Source organism: Aplidium turbinatum, chromosome 12 (genome assembly GCF_918807975.1).
Source record: "Aplidium turbinatum chromosome 12, kaAplTurb1.1, whole genome shotgun sequence".
NCBI lineage: Eukaryota > Metazoa > Chordata > Ascidiacea > Aplousobranchia > Polyclinidae > Aplidium > Aplidium turbinatum.
Window position 1 is genome coordinate 21,248,442 of NC_137483.1, and position 23,878 is coordinate 21,272,319.

At 36.5% G+C, this 23,878-nt stretch overlaps 2 protein-coding genes and 1 long non-coding RNA gene across 3 annotated transcripts in view; 1 reads left to right on the top strand and 2 right to left on the bottom strand.

Moving 5' to 3' along the window:
* Positions 1-223: 223 nt before the first annotated feature.
* LOC145781417 (uncharacterized) lies at positions 224-3,818 on the bottom strand. Its single transcript, XR_014290737.1, has 2 exons — positions 3,742-3,818; positions 224-1,048 (listed from the first exon to the last, which is right to left on the bottom strand). It is a non-coding gene; the product is annotated as an uncharacterized LOC145781417 (long non-coding RNA).
* Positions 3,819-5,571: 1,753 nt separating this feature from the next.
* LOC145780680 (uncharacterized) lies at positions 5,572-6,726 on the top strand. Its single transcript, XM_082592300.1, has one exon. The coding sequence runs from the start codon at positions 5,572-5,574 to the stop codon at positions 6,724-6,726; it is 1,155 nt and encodes a 384-aa protein (XP_082448426.1).
* Positions 6,727-11,680: 4,954 nt separating this feature from the next.
* LOC145780681 (sushi, von Willebrand factor type A, EGF and pentraxin domain-containing protein 1-like) overlaps positions 11,681-23,878 on the bottom strand; it is a 38,897-nt gene continuing 26,699 nt past the window's right edge. Inside the window, exons 21-26 of the mRNA XM_082592301.1 lie at positions 22,808-22,999; positions 18,352-18,522; positions 15,806-15,994; positions 13,646-13,805; positions 12,733-12,871; positions 11,681-11,851 (exon numbers count right to left, since the gene is read on the bottom strand). Of these exons, the coding sequence (XP_082448427.1) occupies positions 11,681-11,851; positions 12,733-12,871; positions 13,646-13,805; positions 15,806-15,994; positions 18,352-18,522; positions 22,808-22,999 (1,022 nt within the window). The remainder of the gene's footprint in view (positions 11,852-12,732; positions 12,872-13,645; positions 13,806-15,805; positions 15,995-18,351; positions 18,523-22,807; positions 23,000-23,878) is intronic.

The following is a 23,878-nucleotide window of genomic DNA, read 5'->3' on the forward strand; positions in this document are numbered from 1 at the left end:
CATCTTATAAGGTTTGCGCTTTGTCGCTTCTACCTTTTTCTTGACCTTTGTTTTGTTTGTCAAGTGTTGGTTTTCGCTGTAATGGCCAAAAGTAGCCTCAAAACTATAACCTTTGCAAGTGGGTTAGGCGAAACTACCAAAAGTCATTTTTTAGAGATTTTCTCAGTCCAAAAGTAGGCTAAAGGTTCTTACAACTACAAACTTTAACATATGACAACACCACTCGGGCTATGGCATCAATATAATTATCAAGTAGGCCTACGATCTTTTCACCATCCAGAATCTGTGCAACTTTACAACGTTAGGCTACTGACTCTTGTTAAGCGCAGAAATGGCGAAAATCGTGCAAAAACTTAACTATAATAATAATCGTTATGGTCTGCTGGCAAATAGGCTACAGTCAGTACATTAACGCTTGTGTATGTATTGGCTACAGTAGTTTAGACAGGTGATTCATAATTTCTTTGTAGTTGGGCGATCTAAAACAGGTGAAAGCCTACTGCTCTGCCCTTTCAAAGCATAGGCTAGCCTACGGCGGGCTATTAGCTCAATAAGCCTGCGGACTTTAGGCTACTCTGTAATTTAAGAGTAATTCTGAATAAACGTTTTGAAAAATATAAGGTAGGTCTACTGCAGCCTACTGGCATATAGGTAAATTTAGTGTTGTTCTCAACATGATCAATGCATGTGTGGCGTTCCAATCAAGTTAAATAGCAGCCTATTAGTCCGGTAGGTGTCGCCACGACTATGACATTGTGGGGAGGAGAATGACAATTGACTTATCCTCACTTCCGTTGGTCGACATTGCCAACATTACACTTGATGAGAAACGCCACATATGCATCCAAGACCTTTCCTTTCTAGCAACAATGAACCACAGGTTTAGTTAAATTTTGTTCGGATTATGGCCCCAAGTCTTCATTTGGAACAATGTTGTCACGAAGGTGGTTCATCAAATTGGTTATTACTTGTGCAGTGCTAAGAGTAAATATATTGCCAAGATATATCCCATTTGTTGATCCTTCCTGGACGATGAAATCACGAGCAACTAAAATGTACAAATTGTTTTATTTCAAACGAAGAAACTTAAAACTTTTTCATCTTGCTAGGGCTATGGACCACCTCAAAAAGTGTCTTCAATTGGTAAATGCTTTCAAAATGAGCACAGAGTGATTCAAAAGTTTTTTAATAGCCTGTAGCTTAGCCTAGACTATAGGTAGTATAGGTAGGCTATAGTTTATAGTCTGTGAGTTTATATAGCCTAATCCAGCGGGAAGCTTCAGCTTACTCTGAAACATTAGTTTAAAGTTTTTTGGTTTGTAAGAAATTATTTATTGACACTTCAAGTGACACTTCAAATATTTACTGACACTTCAAGCAAAGTTTTCAAATATTATAAATAATTATGTTTTAGACAAATATTCTGATTGGTTGGGGTGTCAGAAGCATTCAAAAATTGAAAAAAAAAAACACTTGTAGCCTACGGGGCAAAAAATTAAGATTTTGATGACCCATCTAACATAAATGCATAAAATAATGTTTTTTATTGTTGAATTGTTTGATATAGTTTATATTAAACTGACACAGCAATGTTTAGTTTTCCATTGCATTTACCGTAGAAGTTATGTGGGCTGCTCTGGAAATGGCAAAAATTGCTAAGTTATAGGCTACGCTACCCCCACAAGTCAAAAACAAGGGTGATACTCAAAGTTCAAATGGCCGCCATAGACAAACCCTTAAAGCAGGGCCGGATTAACCATTAGGCTAATAAGGCTGTAGCCTTAGGCCCTGCAAAAATTCGGCCCTCAATTTTTTTAAGGTTAAATTTTTGTAAGGCTGATAGTGATACAGATCCAGTACAGCTACAGTACAGCTTTTTTTTGCAAAACGAATGACTGAGTTGAGTCAATAGGCTACATATGAAGAACCCATTTCCAAAACCATGTATAGGTGCCACTTTTATCGAAATTGAGTTTAGAGCAGGGCTTTTCAACCTGGGAGTGGCGAGCCGTTTTTCGGAAGGTCGCGAGGCGCTCGAAATTCCAGTGTATTGTTTTTAATTCTTTTTTGCCATAAAAGATTAAAAACTGTGTTTTTTTTGCAATCGACCATTTTTCTACTTGAGGTTATTATATCGTTTAAGCTTTCAGACCTTGCAAGGCTTTAACTATCATAGGAAAGCATTCGATATTTTTCACCAAGTTCTTGTACGTTGCTTTATGCAGACTAAAGTTAACCAGTAGGCTAACAACGCTATGGTAAAAAAGCAAAATTATGTAGAATCCTATGCAAAATATAGATTTCTCAGTATCGTTTTCAATGGCATTGAAAAAAAATTAGTGTCGGCTATTTTGTTTGAAAGTTCTTTCAGCAACAGGTGCACGCTTTGACAAACTTGATAGTTAAAAATATGCCAACCATCAACCATCTCACTGAAATTGATTTAAATAAATCCATGAAAGATTGCAATAAATTCAACCGGCGAAAGTGCGAAAACGTAGATTATTCTCATTATTTTTTCTCCTATTATCTAGCTAAGCTTGATAGAAAATGGAAATAACAATCGGAGGAAATGTAATAAAAGCCGTGATAACATCGCAAAAAAGCGTTTTTTTTTTCGGAAGTTTACGTTGGAACAGCAAAACTAAACATAACTGGATGTCGGCATCAATCAAATTTGGTTATATTTTGCACTAAATATGCTTTTGTTAAATACGTTTAAGGGGGGGTCGCGAGACTCCATTGATTGCTTTGAGGGGGTCGCAGTGGAAAAAAAGTTTGAAAACTCCTGGTTTAGAGTGTCAATAGGTAGATTATTACAATAGGTACCTACTATCCATTTCTTTATTTCCAAAATCTTTTTCATCTGCTTCAAATTTGACACTAAAACTTGTGTTTGTTTTCCAAACCAATCACGCGCCATCATTAGCCATTTTTCTGTTATGTTTATGTTATTTTGCAGTAAATAATTTCAATTTTTTTATGTATGTACTTTTATTACTTTTTGTAGCTTGGTTTGCAAAATTAGGCCCTTCTCCAGTAAACAGCCTTAGGCCTACAGTACCCTTAATCCGGCCCTGCCTTTAAGATATTGATCTAATTCTAAACCTTTGGATTCTTTCGTTTGGTAGCCTAGCCCTAAGGCATAGTATGACAACTTTTCAGCAAAATTTAAAAGGTATCATAATTATTTGAGATATCTTCATATTGGCTGTTTTCATGTGAAATGACCATATTTTTCGTACTTTTCCAGCTCGATGTAGACCCGGTCGAGTTCATCCAAATTTTTTAATACTTTATACAATAGATTTTTTCCAGAGGTAGTAGGCCTACAACTTTTATATACTGTCATAAAAAAAAAAAAAATGTTTTCATACGTGAGAGGCTTTGATGCAACCTAATAGTAGGCTAGGCCTATTGCTTCAGTTCATGCACAAGTGGAGAAATCACTAGATTTGCAGATTAAAGAATATTTTTTATATGCTATGGAAGATTTGTTTGATGGAATGAAGTGGGATGGAAGAAAATTTCGAATGAAAGGTGGAAAAAACGTTTTCCATTCCACCCCATACTCTGGTTATTGCTTGTTAATTCTTCTAATAGTCTGACTTAGCCCGTGTGCCAGAATCGCTACTGTATAAACTTAACACAAGCTTAGTATATGCCTTTCTGTAATGTTTTTAACATTTATAGCCTGTATAGCTTAGCTTATCTCAAAGAAGGGTCAGGCCTATTACTTACCATTCAGAGTGGCACTGTCCACCCCTGCGGCGTCAGAGGACACAAAATACACACGGCCACCATTTATTTGCATTGTATTTTGGAAATCCCTTTGAGTTCCTGTCATGAAAATTGCAATTGGGAAACAGAAGTGGCCTAGCCTACTATAGCAAAATTATAAAATTATGCCATTTCTCTTACAAATTACATCAAACCTTAGCGTACATTTCTGAACGTAGCTGCAATAAAGTAACTTATTGAAGGTAGACATGTGATAGCTTATTGTGTGGGCCAGGCCACATAATTGAGCATAATTAAATAAATATTTCAGCAAGGCATAATGTCAACACATCATTTTCGTAACAACAACGATAGGTTCAGAAATGCGAGCATCATGTGATTTGATAAAATAATTTGATAATAGAGAAATAAAACATAGTAACTTTAGCGGGTTTAGCGGGTTTAGCATACTTTATTTCACACAAAATATAACATAATTAAATAAGATAAACTCAAACGTTTTCGACACGTACGTGTGTCCTCATCAGGAATTAAATCTGCAATACATAAAATGAAAAATCGTAAGATAAATTTGACTATGCACTGTAACTGTAACGACACTCTGGACTGAAAGCACAAACTGAACAAATGATACGAGAATGATTGCGAGTAAATTATGCGGTGGGAAACAGATCACGTGAGGTGTAGACTACAGGCATTGGACAAAACAATTAGAACACACACAAAAGGAACGATGAGCCACAGGCGAATAACTGCCGGTTGAGAGATGGATTGTAACGTTTGATTCTTAAGGCTTCCATGATCTTAGTCTGAAAATCAGATCTGCCTCGAGAGATGATTTTAAATTGGTCGATCGAGACATTGTCAGTGCACGTTTCACAAGAGGCGATGTGCTCTTTAATTGCACTTTTAGTTGTTAGGTTTGGGTTTAAGTGCTCCCCGGCCCTTGTCAACAAATGTCTGGTTGACATACCAATGTATGTCTGGTTTGCGTCACGCAAACAACTAAATTTATACACAACATTTGAAGAAAGAGCAAAGGGGTTAGGCGACTTCAATTGAAAATATTGGTGCACTTTAAATGTTTTATACACAGGATGAATGTCACATGAAAATTTCTTTTTTATAAGTTTAGCTAGGTTTTTCGCAAAAATTGTTGAATCTTTTCGTAGGTAGGGTATAAATTTAGTTGTTTGCGTGACGCAAACCAGACATACATTGGTATGTCAACCAGACATTTGTTGACAAGAGCCGGGGAGCACTTAAACCCAAACCTAACAACTAAAAGTGCAATTAAAGAGCACATCGCCTCTTGTGAAACGTGCACTGACAATGTCTCGGTCGACCAATTTAAAATCATCTCTCGAGGCAGATCTGATTTTCAGACTAAGATCATGGAAGCCTTAAGAATCAAACGTAACAATCCATCTCTCAACCGGCAGTTATTCGCCTGTGGCTCATCGTTCCTTTTGTGTGTGTTCTAATTGTTTTGTCCAATGCCTGTAGTCTACACCTCACGTGATCAGTTTCCCACCGCATAATTTACTCGCAATCATTCTCGTATCATTTGTTCAGTTTGTGCTTTCAGTCCAGAGTGGGTCATATAAAAAATCAAGCTAGAGGAAGGTTGTGAGATTTCCTCTAGTAAGCATAGCCGATTTTTTGGTTGCGAGTTGCCCAGAGAAGCAAGTGTTTTGCGCGGTGCAAAACAAGAAGGAAGGTGCAGTTTGAAATACAAATTTGAGCTTTCAATTTTAAATCAACTCAACCAAACTGGAGACAGACGACCCAGAAAACAAGAAAGAGACGCCGTCTCTAAAAAGAAAACGAATGCATTCCGAAGAGGAGTACCAAACGGAATACAACCCAGACGAAAATGGCAACAATACTACTACAGTCATATTGAAATTGAACCAGCCGGGAGAGCAAAAAAAAACATTAAAAATGTACTCGCCGATACTGATCGACCGATGTCTGCAATATCTAATAGGCGAATACAAATCCTGCTCAGCAAGACAAGATGGAGGACTTCAGATAAATGCAAACCCAAGCCAGATAGAGGTTATCCTCAAAACCAAGACACTGACGGATGGAAACACCATCAACATTCCGATCACCGCCTACGCCAAAAGACCACCTGGAGCAAATGGAGTAATATATAATGTTCCTCTCGGCATGGAGGATGGAGATATTCTTGCGGCGCTGAAGGATGCGAACATAAGGTCGGTTAAAAGGTTTAATAAAAGAAATTCTGACTCGTCTGAACTAATTGCATCTACCACTGTATTATTAATCTTCAATAGCAAATCACTACCAGACTCAATAAAAATAGGTTACCAACGTTTTAGAGTCTCGCAATACATTCCAAAACCCTTAAGATGTTACAACTGCAATCGATTTGGACACATAGCAAAATTGTGCAGATCTAAAACCAAATGTCTCCGATGCGGTGAACAACACAGGCATGATGAATGCCCAAGTATAGCAGTAAAATGCTCAAATTGTGGTGGAAATCACGTCGCTATTTCTAAAAACTGCCCCAAGTACTTGAAAGAAAAAGCCATTCAGAAAATGAAAACCACTAAGAACCTAACATACGCTGAAGCCTGCAAGCAGCAAAGAGCTGTAAATACAGAAATGCCAAGTTATGATCTGGACTTCCCTCCTCTTGTAGCAAGCACAACTCAAACAAACCAATTGAATAAAAATCTATCCTCTAACCAAACTAATGACGGTATAAATATAACTCCAGTCACAATGGAAAAACCCGGACCCTCTAAACCAACCAATGTAGGAGACGAGGGCGGCCACTTTATAAATAACCCAATCTTATTTCTTGCCTTTTTAGCAGAAGTGATTACCAAGACAACGTATGCTCAAAGCCAAAATAAAGAAATTGACATTTTTCAAATTATCGCCGATGCAGCAGGTTCTAGAATGGGATTTCTAACAAACTCGGACATGTTAAAATCACTAATAATTTAATGTTCCTCACAATGTGGCAGTGGAACTGTCGGTCAATTTATAGGAAAATCCCGGAATTGAATCAACTAATAGCAAGCTCACAAACCCCACCGGATATCATTTGCTTACAAGAAACACACCTAACTCCTAAATACTCCCCTAATATTATTGGATATCATCTCTACAGAAAAGACAGACCTGCTTACTTGGGAAAAGGAGGTGGTGTCGGAATCTGCACTAAAAGAAATATCTCCTTTACAGAGCTACCCATCCCGGATGCAGACCCACGGCTGGAAATTATTGCAATTAAAATCGAACACCTAACTGTATGCAGTATATATAACCCACCCACCAACGCATTTGCAGGTGACCAAATAAACTGTATTTTCAATAACCATAATAAATTATTAATTTGCGGTGATTTCAATGCCCACCATGTCATGTGGGGGTGCAACAACAATAATAATAGAGGGTATGCTCTACTTGAACTAATTGAAAATCATGATGCAGTAATCCTCAACACCACTGTTCCCACCCACATGTCTTTAAATAAACCGGAAACCCGATGGAACACTCTAGACCTCACTATTGCTTCTACCTCCCTTGGGCACAAATGCATCACCGATGTCACCAATGAATTTTTGGGTAGTGACCACTGCATAGTCGCTACTACAGTCAATGTTTCTTCCCCAGATAATGCAGAGTTTGTACCATCATGGGCATTCCAAAGAGCTGATTGGGCAAAGTATTCCAAATTATGCCAAGAAAATCTAAATTCTTCTGTTGTCTCAAATGATATAAATACATTTAACCAAAACCTCTCCGAAACTATCCAACTCTGCGCGTCTATAGCAATTCCTAAAACCAAATCTTTCAAATTAAATGGCGTTCCATGGTGGAATGACGATTGTAAACGAGCAGTAAGGAACAAAAAAATAGCACTACAACATCTTCATCGTACCAGACACCCAACAGACATCCAAGCCTTTAAACGCCTCCGAGCAATTGCCAGAAAAACCATCATCCAAGCAAAAAAAGAAAGCTGGAACAATTTCTGCTGTTCCCTCGATAGTAAAACAAAGCTTGACAAAGTGTGGAAAATTATTAAAAAATCTTCAGGCATAAAGGAAATCAAAAGAATTCCCACTCTTGCCACTAAAGCAGAAAGTGATACCAACAAAGCCAACATCCTTGCAGATCAATTTCTCTCAGTTAGCAGCTCAACCAACTATTCAAAAACATTCCGTGAAAATTCCAGTCTTTCAATTTCGAACAATCTACAATCAAAACTGGCAACCCATTTCTACAATAAATCTTACAATTCACCCCTGCAAATGAACGAGTTGAAGACAGTCCTAAAAGGTAATAAAAACACTGCCGCAGGAGCGGACGGCATTTATTATCAAATGTTATGTCATCTACCCCCTTGCAGTTTGAATATCCTCCTCGACTTCTTTAACTACGTCTGGTCGACAGGTACACTGCCACTCAAATGGAAACATTCAATCATCATCCCAATTCATAAGCCAAACAAACCAACGGGTATACCCTCCTCCTACAGACCAATTTCTTTAACCAGCACCCTTTGCAAAACTATGGAGAAAATAGTAACCAATCGCTTCAGATGGTATCTAGAACAAAACAATCTACTCCATCTTCAACAGTCTGGATTCAGAAAAAGACGTCAAACGACAGATCATATTATCAGACTCCACGACACCATCCAAAATCCTTATCTTGCGGTGAATCAGTACAAACAGTATTTCTTGACCTTGAGAAAGCTTATGATATGGTCTATCACGACGCAGTCCTCCTAAAACTATATGACTTAGGGATTAAAGGAGCCATGCTATCTTGGATCAAATCTTTCCTGTCAAATCGTACTTTTCAAGTCAAGGTTGTCAAAGCTTTATCTACCACAAGAAAACTAGAAAACGGAATTCCTCAAGGCAGCGTTATTAGTCCATTACTATTCAACGTAGCGATCAACGATTTACCAAACTTAATTACCTCTTCTACAGCACTTTTTGCAGATGACTTCTGTTTTTGGAAAACAGGTGAAGACATCTCAACTCTGTCTAATATAATCAAATCTGACTTTTCAAAAACCAAAGACTGGTGTGATAAATGGGGCTTCAAGATCTCCGCAAACAAATCAGCGGTTGTGCTCTTTACAAACAAACGTAAATATGATCCGTGTACACTCGAAATAAAAAAATCGTTAATCCCCATCAAAAAAGACTACAAATACCTTGGAATCACATTTCAGTCAAATGGAAAGTATAGCATCCATGCTAAACATGTTGCAGAAAAATCCAAATCCAGACTAAATGTTCTTCGTGTACTGAAGGGCACAAACTGGGGAGCAGGAAAATCAGCACTGCTTTGCATCTACAAAGCCATAATACGATCGGTTATTGAATATGGTATGGAAGCATATTTTGCCACAAACAAAACCACACTCCAACCAATTCTGACATTACAAAATGAAGCTCTAAGAATATGCTCCAGAGCAATGAAAAGTACCCCAATTTCAAACCTACAACACTACTGCAATGAATTACCCTTGTCACTTAGATACGAGCAACTTTGTCTAAACTACAAAGCCCACATTCTGACATTTTTACGCCACCCAGCACATGACATCCTCGAGGAAAGTTTGCCAAGAAATTTGATCAACACAAGTAACTACCAACCATTCCATTCCCTCACCGAGACAATAGACACGAATATTACCGTAAACCTCGTCCAAGAACCATCTATCCCACCCTGGAAAGTCTATATACCCACAACTGACTACACCCTTGTAACTGAAACCTCCCAGCTTGACCATCCAAATGCCATCTCTGGAATAGTCGCTGAGCACCTCACAAAAAATTACTCAGAATTTCTCAACATATATACAGACGGATCCAAGACCAACACGAAAACCGGATCTTCCTTTTTTGTAAACCGCCATGGAATAAAACGCTGTTTCACAATTAATAGATCCGCATCTGTGTTCAGTGCCGAACTGTTTGCAATAAAGGCTGCACTTATATGGATAAATGAGACCAAACAAAGTAAGTCGGTCATCATTAGCGACTGCTTAAGTGCACTACGGACGATTTCAAATCCAACTTGGACAAAACACAGCTTAATCAATGACATACTTCTGCTTCACTCCAGCATTATATCAAATACAACAAAAGTAAAGTTTTTATGGGTTCCTAGTCATGTAGGCATTCCTGGAAACGAAACTGCTGATTTCTTAGCAAAACTTGCTTCAGGAGCCATACCAGCAATACCAACATCAGCCATTACCCCTATCTCCGCAAACACAAAACTCAGCCTAAGCGAAGTCAAAAACCTCACCAAAGATCTAGCTCTGCAAAAATGGAATAATCATTATATAAACAGTACCACAGGCCAACTCTACAAATCTATATATCCTGACACCAAAAGTGCAGGAACAAACAAAGTGCCAGACCATCCAACCGTTTTTAGACTCATCACCGGTCACTGCCGCTTAAACCAACACCTCTTCAAGATCGGATGCCACACTTCTGGACTATGCGACACGTGTATGACCCCTGAGACTGTGAATCATTTTCTATTTCATTGCAGTAAATATGCAACTCAAAGGAAGTGTCTTGAACAAAATCTGAGCAAGCATGGAATAAACATATCGGTGAAAAATTTTGCTGAAAATCGTCCAACTACTACACATCTGCTGGCTTTTATAAACTCCTGCAATAAGCTCATTTAAATTATTGTTTTAATCACTGTAATCATCCATGTTATACTGTAGTGCACCCGTGTCGTGTCTGCTCCCAGCCAGAGATCGATCGCTTTTTACATTGATTCAGCGTCTTTGGACATTGAGTCGGTGTGGAAGGCGATTGATTTGCTGGCTGGGCTTTCCTTATTTTGTTTCAGTTTGTAACACCAAGCGTGCAATTCCAAAGAAGTACCTGACTTTCGTGGGCCTAACCTCCTACAAGAATTTCTTTTCCACTAATGATGTGTTTAAACTACTGTATCGTATTATGTTGTGTTGTGTCGTATTGCACCCTTCACTATGCCCTGTTGTGTTCTAACTGTGCTAAATAGCTATTATAATAATGACTGTCGCTAAAAGACCATAGATGTTGTAAAGCGACATAAAACAAACCATAACAATCAATCAGTCCAGAGTGTCGTTACAGTTACAGTGCATAGTCAAATTTATCTTACGATTTTTCATTTTATGTATTGCAGATTTAATTCCTGATGAGGACACACGTACGTGTCGAAAACGTTTGAGTTTATCTTATTTAATTATGTTACATTTTGTGTGAAATAAAGTATGCTAAACCCGCTAAAGTTACTATGTTTTATTTCTCTATGGTTCAACAAAGCAAACTCTCTACCAAAGCTTTATCAATTTACTGTGTAGCCTATCGGTAAAAGTTGGTAAATCGTTTTGAAACTGGGATAAATAGATTTGTTTATTATAGCTACAAACATGAGCCTTAATCAACATCTTTTGAAATATTTTTTGCAGGCTACTTGATGTGTGATATTTGTAGTAACACGATGAAAGGACACATGGTTATGAAAACAGACAAAATTCTTTTTTTGGAGACAACAGTTGCAATGTGTGAGAGACGTAGCCAAGGGGGGAGCAGCTTGGGAGTGCAAGCTCTCTTTCAAAAAATATGTTTTGATACTATTACGACGTTTTGATGACATTGTATCACATGATAAATGACATTTTATAAATGTTTGGCTGCATTCAGTAGTCATATTTTTAAACAAACACTTTATTCAAAATATGCTATTAAAATACATTTCCATAATCAACAGTTGCTTTTGCTCCTAAAATTTCCTGTTTAGCTAAGTCACTGCAGTGTGTCCTTTTTATCCTAAACCAGGAATGACACGACTGCATTTGACAGTGCGTTTCTCTTGACGTCACTTTTACATGCATTAATATTCTCGTAATTGTATTGCTTTATGCTATAAACTTGCCTGCTACATCTCCTGTCATGAAGTTTGTTCTAACAATAATGTAAATAATGGGAATATCAGGATTTCTTCCAACTGAAGTTGCATACCGGTCTTCAGCACAAGACAGTGAATCGGCTATACTAGTTGGAGTGCATTGCAGTCCAGCTAGCGTTATCTGTACAGTACGTCATAATAAAAAAGCTTAGCGGGCTAACTTACACCAACAATCTAAGAGTTATAAAATGCTTAAGTTGTTGTAACCTTTATGGCTGATGAGAGTTTGTTCGCCGTTTTAGATCGTCCACTTTACAAACTAATTTTCAAGACATTAGTATAGTTTGAGTAGAAAATAAAATGTTAGCTTACTGTATTCACCAATTTGACTTGTTACGATATATTTCTATTAACAACAAAGTAGGTGTTTCCGATGCCAAAGAGTTTTTCAATATCTTCTTGTCTTCTGATAAATATTAAAAAACAGCCTGATAAGACTTTCTCAAACCATTGATATTTATCATGATTAAAAATCACATAGTTTGTCTATAAAATGTCCGAAAACGGCCTTAGGAAACAAATTTGTATGGAAATTCTGGATTATGGGTTACCAAAAACATTAATAAAAACTAAATCAAATATAGTAATAACTATATTTGATTTAATTTGCTCTGCTTTGCTTTTTTGCTTAGCATTGAGCACTTTTTTGTAGTATTGATAGTTTTCATTGTTTTTAATAAAATCTAAATATTAAATTACCATTAAGATTATTGACATTTCTAGGTATCCTACTGTAGTTACTATGCAAAGTTACATTTTGCGACAAACAACCACTTTTGTGCAACTTTATTTAACCTTTAAACTGGGAAACTGTAATACAAGCTTTATTTTGCAGGAGTATCGTAAGCCTGCAATCAAACAAAACCAGGAAGGGGTCAACCCTGTCTTTCAAAGACGATAGTTTAAGCAGATAGTTTTATTTATAGAACACAGTTTGAAAAATGACACTAAACTACGTAATTCCGCTATTAATAAGACATCACTCTACTTTGCAACACTTACTCTATCGTTTCTGATTGCTACGTTGTCACCAAATAAAGTTAAGGAATTACACGGAACTTCGAATACTGGATTCAGCGCTGCTAACGTCACGGCAAATCGTGCTCTCGTCGATGCCATGAAATCCCACTCAGTGCTCAACCTAAATAGGTTTTGTCAATTAGCAATAAAAATAGACAGAAGCATTGAGATATACCGACGTTACGGACTCGATAAAACATTATAGCTATGTTTGTGGAACCACTGACCCCCTTTATGATTCAATCTTGTGGACCGCTAAACTTTAAAAATTGGCATTAAAAATGTTTTTACAAAACTCTTTCTGTAGTGCTTGAATTTCAGGCTAATGCCTTTTTCTTGAAAACAAAGCAGCTTATTTGCTGAACCCAAGTCTTGGACTATAGCTCCAAAGGAAATGTTTTACTGTTGTATACGCCATATTATCATATTATCACTTTTAAATCTAATCAGCAATGTGAAATGTGTGCAGAACCGTTGATAGGATAATTTGAACCCCAAACAAGAGGCTTCAAAACAAAAAAATAGAATTCCAAGCAAGATGCTGTGTGTTTTGTTCTCAGGTCCCCTGATCACATTCCGGGCTTTTAAAATGATCCCAGACGACTGACGAGGTCCCACAGTACTTTCTGTCAACGTTCCAGGATGTGAGGCGATTGACCAATGAAACTAAACTACTTGACAAAGATATTGTTGTGAAACCCAGAAACTGAACAAAAACAGAAATACATTAAGCAAAATTGTTTCACTATTTTGGAGGTAAACTCTGGTTCAATCGCACATTGATGGTTAGTATCTTACTTATGCAATTACCTGATTTGTTGCATTAATTTATAAAATTGATTTGAGCATAGCTTTACCTTACCTTTTAAAGAGAACTTTAAACAATCTTGCTTACGTGGTGGCAAACAACTTTTCCGCATTGTACTCAGGAAACAAAGCTCCATTGTTTACAGTCGGCGGTTCTATTGTTCCATCAATTGTACTATCATCGGAAGTGGAGCAAATATCAAAATCTACATCATTTGTAGAATCAAGAAGTACTAGAACATTTAAATCTGGAAAAGTAGATGTTATTTCATTAACAAAATTATCATGTAGTTTTATAGACCTACATTCCAAGATTACCTAGTTGTGTCCAGTGAGGACACACCTCATAGTTTAAGAAAAAAAAAAAAAAAAAGAATGAACAAACTATGTATGAGATTCGTCTTAAAAATTTCATAATTTCACTCTGCACTATAGGGTGTTTTAGTTTTCATCCAGTCAAATTACTTTGCAATGCACGCTTAGTTGACTTATTTAAAAAAAAAAATAGAATGCTCTAATTTCGTAAAATCTAAAAAGGTTTATCAATTCTGAATAAATCAAAGTCGCTGAGTTGTGGCTAAGGCAAGTTCTTTATCACTTAACAAACTACAATGTAATTTCTGAAAGATATGAATTTGTTCGAGAATGTCAACTTGATGCTACTCGCCATTGATAAAAACTAATAGGTGTATGGATGTTTTTAAAATAGGTGTATGGTCGGACATAATATTTGGACCAACGCGACAGTTTTAAAAACATAAAAGGACCACAGAAAAAGATTGTTTTCAAAACGTCGGTGCATAAACCGAAAAAACACTCGTTCGTAATGGGAATGATGTTCAAACCTTTCCTTCATACAAATAGTTTGATACTACAACAAACTTATCCGATTTCTTACGTCTTTTCCACAAATATTATATTCTAGTTTTAACTTCAATACTAATGTAATTCAATGTTGTTGTTAAAGTAAACAAACTGTTTTCATCTTAATTCAATTGTTTTCTTTTTTACAATTGGGCATGACACTCAACTTTCCACCACATTGATTTGCTGACTCCATCGTATTTGATCTTTTCCTAACTGATTCGACGTCTGTGTTTTTGTCGTATCCAGGCTTACACGTGGTGGTTGAAGAGTTAAATTAAGTGGACTTGAAGGCAAGGAAGCCAATCTTTATGTCCACCTTCAGGCATGCCTTTAAGTGTCCTGCCATAGACACAGTCGCATGTTCTTGAGCGGTGTCGAACCGGCGCCCTTTCGAACGTCGTTCCAGGGTTCTCACCACTCGGCTATGCAGCCCACGTCTGTTGATGTTGGGCCATTGTAGAGATGAACAGAGATGAGGAATAGCCTACTAATTTTCACAAAGCATTTATAATTGTCAATAAAATTGAGCGCAATTTAAAAAAAAATTTAAGTTTGTATTTTTTATGTTCATTTCTTCAAAGTGTTTTTGTAGTGTGCCTATTTGCTGCAAAACGGGTAGTTTTTACTTGTTTTAGCTTTTTGATAATGTCAGTTGTGTATCATCAAATATAGGACCTCGGAAATAAAGCTGCTTATCATTTTCAAAATCTCGTGGTATTCTAGCCTGCAGTTATCTTGAGAACGTAAAAAAAGTTATAGTTGTCGTTTGTACACTTTTCTGGACCACTAGTAAAATATACAATTTTTATGACTTTTTTGGGCCGTGGTCATGGCATCAAGTAAAATATAAGGATTAATTTCGTCAGACCGCTCTCATTCTTTTTTGCTCCAATGTGTCAAGTTGGCTTGTGTTATCGCAGTAAACTACTGTAGCCTACCACGAAGAATATAGACGCCGTCCTCTGTTCATCCCCACCATTACCGCGCTCGAGATGTCGTTACACTACTGCAGCTGTATGGGTAGCTCATCTTTAAATAGTGCCACTACAAACTATCAGTAGCTAAAATCATAATTTCAAATCTTTAACTTATATAAAACAGGTTTTACAGTAAAGTTATGTAATTTTCACTCTGTATGGAGCTCCCTGTGCTTGAGAAGTTACTGATCTTTTAATTTTCAATTTTTGAACTTACCTACAGTTTCTATTCTTTGTGGTTCCTTCTCTTGCATCATGTGCCAATCTGGCAGACGTTTAAAGGTACACCCCCTCTTTTTCTTACAATAAATAAAAATTGGCCTACTATATAGTCCTGAATACTATCAAGTATATTTTTTGTTTTTATGAAATATGAACAAAGGTCTACCAAAGTAAAACCGTACCTTGAATGCAAGATGGTAATCGTAAACCGGATAAAGACCAACCAGTTCGTGTGCAAGTATTTTCAGAGCTAGGTGGCCTTAAATTGAAGCCAAAGTTGCAAAAGTAGTTTACACTCATACCGACATTGACACCACTCAAGCCCACTAGTGTCGCGTTGATGTTGTTTATTTGCGGCAACACATCACAAACTGCAAAAGAAAGTTTTGGTTTCAATACAAACAGCGACAAGAAAGCTTTGATTTTGTTGATACTGACTTTATAGTTTCGGGAAAGAGTTTTTATTTTTTGTACCAGTAGTTACCAGCAAGCTAATAATTACGTTTTAAGAAATAGAAATTTATTACATTGTTATAAATATTTTCATATTTCTGATGAGGGCTTAAGTTAAGCCGAAAACGTTCGACTGTTAAAACTATTAGTAAAAGTGTAAAATATACTGTTATATTGCTCACCCTATAACATTGGTGTGCCTTGCCTGTAATACTAGCTTTGGTTTCCATATGAGCGTACGCAAATTTCCAAATTAAATTTAGGTCTACTCTTTTTGAATATTTTTCAGATATCCGCAAATATCTCAATTAAGCCAAATATGACAAAACAAATCAAAAATTTAAGATTTCTAGAAAGTGGAAAGTTATTTGATATCCACTTAAATGAAACTACTGCATCTCATTTTCGGGACGCAACGATTGTAAATCTGTGCGTGCTGTATTGGCAGGAATCGCTTTTATGTTGAAAGTTGGTTGCGCAAATGTTGTGTCATCATTTACAGTTCATCTGCCAACAATTTATACAATGCAATCACAATCCCTTTTGACACAAGTATAGGCCGCTGACAACACCATCACAAAGTAAATGTGTACACTGTACAGTTAGCATGCATCGTATTGTAAATTTATGATTACACTACTGCCTTCGCAATCATAATTTACAATCTGTAGCCTAAACTTAGCATTTGAATAGGATAGCCTACTTCAAATTAGCTATTTTTAAGTTATTTTAATTTTTAAATTGGAATTTATTGATGATTTCCTGAGGAGCTTTTCTTTTGTTGGTTCTGTATTATTGTTTGTCAAAGATATTTACATATTGTTGAGTTACATTTATTCATTTAAGCTATTCAGGCTTCGTTTTCCTATATTTTTTACAAGCTTTAGTATCTCTTGTCGTATCCAGGCTTACACCCGGTGGTTGAAAATATTGATTGAGTTGACTGGAAGGCAAGGAAGCCAATCTTCGTGTCCACCTTCACAGCCATATGTTCTTGAGCGGTGTCGAACCGTAGCCCTTTCAAATGTCGATCCAGGGCTCCCACTCATACAACAACAACGTGTGGTATTTCTCGTGGAGCACAGTATTTATCATTAATATCTATGCTCTTAAATGTTTCTTTTGAAGATCACTTACTAAATTACTTAAGACTACCTAAGATTCTAAATGTCATATAAGACTAATACATCGATCCATCATCCTATGAACGCATCTGTAATAAAACCTAGTTATATTCACGTTTCTAGTTTGGCCTATTTACAAACTCATACAGTATACAAAATACGAAAAAACGCATGACAGACAAAAATAAAGATATTTGTGCAATTTTTCCTGAGAGTCTTGGTTTATTTGAATTTGGCAAACACTTTTGAAAAAATAATTTACTGAAAGTAGCCGACAGTTCCTGCTTAATATAGTTGTTATCATCGTGTGAGAACAATAATAGTCACAAAAATAGAGAACCGAACATTTAACTGACCGGTTGAGTATTATATGCCATACACCTTTCAAGAATCTTATTTAATAATTAGCGTACACAGAAAATGTTTATTGGGGAGTTGAAATAATGCATGAAGTTACGCTTAAAAGAACTATGGTAATCAACTTTTACTCCACGACAGAAACAAATCTTGGCTTATATAAGGTTACAAAATGTAGGTTTGTAATTATGCTTATCATCAGAGGAGCAAGATTGTTCATTAAATCTAATCGACGTTACGCTTTTTGGTTGAGGACCAGACAATTTTTTCCACCCCTTCCACGTTGGGTGTATATGTATTTATTATGATTGTATGGATGGTTTCTGACTATGTGCATGTATATTACACCAGGCTGTCTCGTAAACGACAGTCTTGCAACGGATTACTGTTTCTGCTGCGCAAAGCCGCAAATAATTTAAGAGAGTATAGAACTGTTGAAATATTTAGTTGAATGCTTGCTCTTCTGCTGTGCGGTCGGAAACATTTAGAGCTGTCCCGATTCTGAATCAGTTGAAGATGTAATGATGCTTGAATGCTTACTGGATCGTTGAGGTTGTTGCAGTGTTTCCATAAAATTTTTGTGTTGATAGCAACATTTCTGGGAGCATGTATTGTCACAGTAAAAGGAGTAAATAATTGTCACTATTATCACGGCATGGCATACATGTCTGCGTTACTATGTTGTGTGTCGACGGTCACTCATCTTGAGCGCTATAGATGCTAATATGGTGAAAACGAAGAACTAACCACTCACTACAATAGACTGCAATACATAAAAAAAAGAACAAACTTACCACACATTTGAGGCGGGTCGTTATTTAATCCATCATTGCCACAAGTTGCCATGCCGACAGAATCAGTATTGCAAAAGTACTCAACCATTGTACCGATCGTATAGCCGACCATACCCGTAGCCACAGCTGGAGAAGTTGTGCAATCGAGAATAGCGCACAAGTCGGTGCATCCTGTCAAAACAACAATATGAAAACTTCATCTCGCGTACCTACTGTACTGTAAAAAACATTCATCATCATTAAGTTCCTTCCTCTCGTCGAGGGTTGGAGGCAATGAGAGTGAGATGCCAAGTTTCTCAATGGTAAGATTTTTCTACTGCAGTTTTGTAGTTAAGTCCTGACCAGTCTTCAATATCATTAGTCCAAATTCTTGGTGGTTTGCCCCTATTTCGTTTGCCGTACATTTTTCCTTCTAGTAGTTGTCTTTGAATAGAATTATTGCGAATCCAGTGGCCAAAATATTTCAATTTTCTTGATTTAATTGTTTGTAGAACTTCCATGTTGGTTTGTATTCTGGATAGTACATCTTTGTTTGTGATTTTATCCTTCCATGAAATTTTACGCATTCTTCTATAAATCCACATTTCAAATGCCTCAAGTCGTTTAACCATCTGTGATGACAGTGTCCATGTTTCTGCATTGTAGAGTAGGCTAACGTAGTCCATATATAGCATTTCGCAATTCGTTTCGAGTGTTGATGTTAATTTTGTGTGTTGTTAATGTCTTTTTCATTTTTACGAAGTTGTTTCTTGCTATTTCTATTCGTCTCAATATTTCCGTATCGCATCTGCCATTTTCAGTTATTGTGTGTCCCAGGTAGGTAAAGCTTTTGACTTGCTCGACCAGCATTCAGTCAATAGTAGTATTTAAACTTGGTACAGTTTCTTTTCTTGTAATAATCATCGTTTTCGTCTTGTTTGTGTTGATTTTCATGTTATATTGCTTTCCAATATTGTTCACTTTTTCTATTATTGTTTGGAGAGCTTCTGCTGATTCCGCCAATAAAACAGTATCGTCTGCATGCTGTAGGTTGGATATGTTCAAACCTCCTATGCTGATACCCTCTATTCCATCAATCTGTCTGAAAATCATTTCAGTATACAGGTTAAATAGACATGGAGATAGTATACATCCCTGGCGAACTCCACGTTTTATGTCCATTGCACCAGATAAACCATCTTCCATCTGAATAAATGCCTTTTGCGTCCAATATAGACTAGCTATCAGTCGCAGATCTTTTCCATTTAGACCTATATCAGCCAACCATTGCATCAATTTTTTGTGTTTAACTCGGTCAAAGGCCTTTTCATAGTCTATAGGCCTAAAGCAAGTATAAACATCTTTATTGATTTGGTTGTAACGTTCACACATAGTTCTCATATTGAAAATTCCTTCCCGTATTCCCTTTCCAGGCATAAAACCACTTTGAGTTTCATTAATTTCATTTTCGATGATTTTTCTAATTCTTCTGAGAACGACTCTCAGCAAAATTTTTAGTATATGACTCATTAGACTAAGGGTTCTAAATTCTGCATACTGTGTGGCTTTTGGCTTCTTCGGCAGTTTGACAAGAATGGATTCATTCATTTCTAGTGGTATGTGGCCATTCATGTAGATGTTATTACATAAGTTATAAATATGTTTTAGTCCTTCACAATCCAGAGCTCTTATCATTTCCGTTGTTATTAGATTTATCATATTACATATTTTATCATATTTTCATAATATTTCAATTCCTTCGCACGAACCGTAACTTGTTTCATTCATACGAGACTGAAGATGTGAGGGCTACGGCCTCTCATGAAATCGATTTCTAATAAAGTATTTAGACTGTTGACTGATCCTTTGGTACTTAGACAGTGCAGACTGACCAACTAAGTTAGTAATGGACAAAGGATCGTCGCAGCATAGCCGCTCAGACAGTCAGGCAGATCTCCTCTATCAGTTTACTACAAGGGAACTTCAAAGAAACTGTTTAGCAAGGTTTTAGTTACGAATTAAAACCCAACCGATGAGCAATCATTTCGGGAGCCTATACGGAGCATGTGAGCATATTTAGCAATTTTAAATCTGCGGTAAATTACTAACAATTATTGTCGCTTTTACATTTTTCTAGGCCCTTGCTACGTTTAGCATTATATGCAGTTTTGTTTTTTGGTAATAGTCAGAAATAAACTGAATCTTCTTTTGGCATCGACGACCTCGGATGAATAATTAAACCAGGTATTCCTATGATATGTTATATAAATGATTGTTTTTGCCTTGTCGTTAAATTGTTTCAGATGAGTTTGTCTTTGTTCGCCAGGTGCCCGCTTTCCAAAAACATTACCAGTATAGAGAGATGGTCTAGCTTTGGCTTTCTTATTACATGGCTAAGAAATTTATATTATCAAAGAATTGTTCTATTATATAGCTGATAAATTACAAATACACTAGGAGTTTCGACTTCTTTTTTCGTTGTTATGACCATTGTTTTAGTTTTCTTTTCATTTAGTTCTATGCAAGCCATGGTTCCATGTCAAATATTTTGCTCTTCGTACACACAATATCCAATATGTTCTGCAGTTTTTCTTCTGAGTCAGCTATCAAAACGGTGTCGTTAGCATATCGCATGTGGTTAATGTTGTTTCCTCCGATGCTAATACCCCTTTTATTATCAATATGTATTAAAATTATTTCACTGCATAATGAGAAAAGGGCAGATGATAGCGCACAGACTTGTCTTACTCCTTTTAGAATGGGTGCGTAGTCACTGCAATCTTTATTGATCTTGGTAGCAGTTAATTGTTTGTAATTTAAATTTAGGATAATTCTTAGGTCTTTGTCGTCAATTCCAATTCGGTCGAGCATGCCTAACATTTCATTGTGTTGGACTTTATCAAAAGCTTTTTCATATTCGATGAAGCACAAGCACAGATCTTTTTGCATTTCGATTGATCTTTGAGCGAAGTTTTTCACAATGAAGAGAGCATTCCTTGTTTTTTTTTTATCAGGCATAAACCCATATTGGCATTTGTTTATTTGTGGATATAAGTTGCTTCTAATTCTGTTCATGGTGACTCTCAGCAGTAGTATGAGACATTAGGCTAATTGTACGATATCTTGATCAAGTTTGACACACACAAAGCTTCGAAAACTTTACTAAACGAGCTTTCTATAAATTAGGAGGTTAACTTTTTGTGAGATATAGCCTACTACATGATTTTCCATTCAGGCACGTTTTGAACCGTTCAAGGGTTAGCCACCTTTTCCGTTCATTAACGTGCTGGTAGGTCTATAATCGATTTTTGTAGTAAGTATCTTTTTCGTCCCGCACTCGTTAATGACGAAAAATAAAATGACTCATTGATTGAGTTTAACAACCTTGCTAGGTTAGCCCTGCTGCCAGACATGACAGATCAATCATGTCATTAAACAATGCTTTAACAATTGTTTAACTGTGACGAAACAATAAACCAAATCAACATTCAACAATGCTTAGTTGTGACATAACAATAAACCATAGACCCTACATAACAAAATTTCAATCCGATAGAATCATTGTGTGTGCATAAGAGAAAATAGTAATGAATGAAATAACGCATTTGTTTCCGCCAGTATCAGGAGGGCGGGATTAAATGATCCAACGGGCCGGATTTGGCCGCGGGCAGTAGTTTGCCCATATCTGTTATGGCGCATCATCAGTTTACTTTTTTAACGATACAGCTCTAAAAAAAATGTAGCCTACTTAGCTTAGTTTAATGATTTTTTATTCAATAAACTATCCAGCCACGACAGTAAATAATGTGCTGTTTTTCACAAGCCTTAATTTGAAAAAAATGCAACGTAGGCTCCAATTTAGATTCAAGTTTATCTAATTTGAACGCCTTACAAAGGATCATTGAATAAAATTTTGGAATGCCAAAATAACATTATCAGAAACTCAAAATTCCATTTGTTTCTTCTGAAACAGCAAGACAATGCGGAAGTAAACATTTTTATGGTAAAAATTATTTTTCATCACTTTTGCTATCGACAAGTGTTTGGCAAGCTTAAAGCAAGGCAATTGCATCAGGCAAAGTTTTTAAAACACTTTTTTCTCTGCTGCATGCAATAAACTGTTGTTAGCTTCCTCTAACAAATGCATGTTCGACTCCATGTTCGACTGCATGTTCGACTCCAGCCACCCGCACTTGCTGTTGTTTCTCTGGGCAAGAAACTTTACGATAATTGCCTCTACCCAGTGATCGATTTCGAGTAATGGGTAGTATCAAATTTAAGTCATAAGTAAAGTAGACAACCGGAAATCAGACATTGCAGTCGGCTGCAGCGTGGGTCAGGTGTATGTCGGAAGGCGTACACCGATGCATAGCGCTCAAGTCCGCTTTCCCGCAATGCAGGATAAAGATAAACAAACAAACAAACAAACAAACAATTGCACTTAGCCAACTTAAAAAACGTAAGGTTAACCACTTACTGCACTCAGGTAAATTATTGTTCGCCATAGATATTGACCAAGTCCCATCGATTTGACATATTGTTGGGGTACTGGGTACTGTTTCTCCGGCATTGCATTCGTATGATACTTCTTCATTTATCGTATAAACACGATTGGTGTCACGTATGGGTTCTTGAATAGAGAAATCCAACACGTCGGGCGGACCACAACCTTAAAATTACATAAAAATGCTTCAACATAGAATAAAAATATATTTTTGATTTGAAGCACAAGTTAATTTTTTGATGCAGTTATTTCTTGAAGAGGTGAGGCTACATTTCACAAGCAACATCCCTGTACACTAATCAAAACATTTTTAAAAACTTAAAAATAAACATTATAGCAATGGGTAAGTATAGCAAAACAAAGCCGTCATTTTGAACTCCGGTTTCACAGGTAACAACGGCGTAATATATAATATGTAATTAACCTGACGTTGAATTTAAACTATCATGTTCATTTTTGTTATGTTCATACAACAACAACGTGTGGTATTTCTCGTGGAGCACAGTATTTATCATTAATATCTATGCTCTTAAATGTTTCTTTTGAAGATCACCTACTAAATTACTTAAGACTACCTAAAATTCTAAATGTCATATAAGACTAACACATTGATCCATCATCCGATAAACGTATCTGTTATAAAACCTGGCTATATTCACGTTTCCACTTTGGCCTATTTACAACCTCATACAGTATGCAAAATATGAAAAAACGCATAACAGACAAAAATGAAGATTCAATTTTTTTCAATTTAATTTATTTTTTTTTGTCAGAATGCAAAAGAAATGATATTGTGAAAAAGAAATACAGTAACAAAACTAACAAAAGGAAAAGGTGGCAAAACCTTAATGGTTTAAGACGTGCATGAATGGATCTAATAAAGATTTTTGCGCAATTCTTCCAGAGAGTCTTGGTTTATCTGAATTTGGCAAACACTTTTGAAAAAGTAATTTACTGAAAGTTGCCGACAGTTCCTGCTTTATATAGTTGTTATCAGTGCCGGTCTTTGGGGTGTGCAAGCCGTGCGATCGCACAGGGCCCTCA

Bases quoted from the DNA above. Each gene is read 5' to 3' on its own strand.
- LOC145780680 (XM_082592300.1), top strand. From the start codon at position 5,572: ATGCATTCCGAAGAGGAGTACCAAACGGAATACAACCCAGACGAAAAT.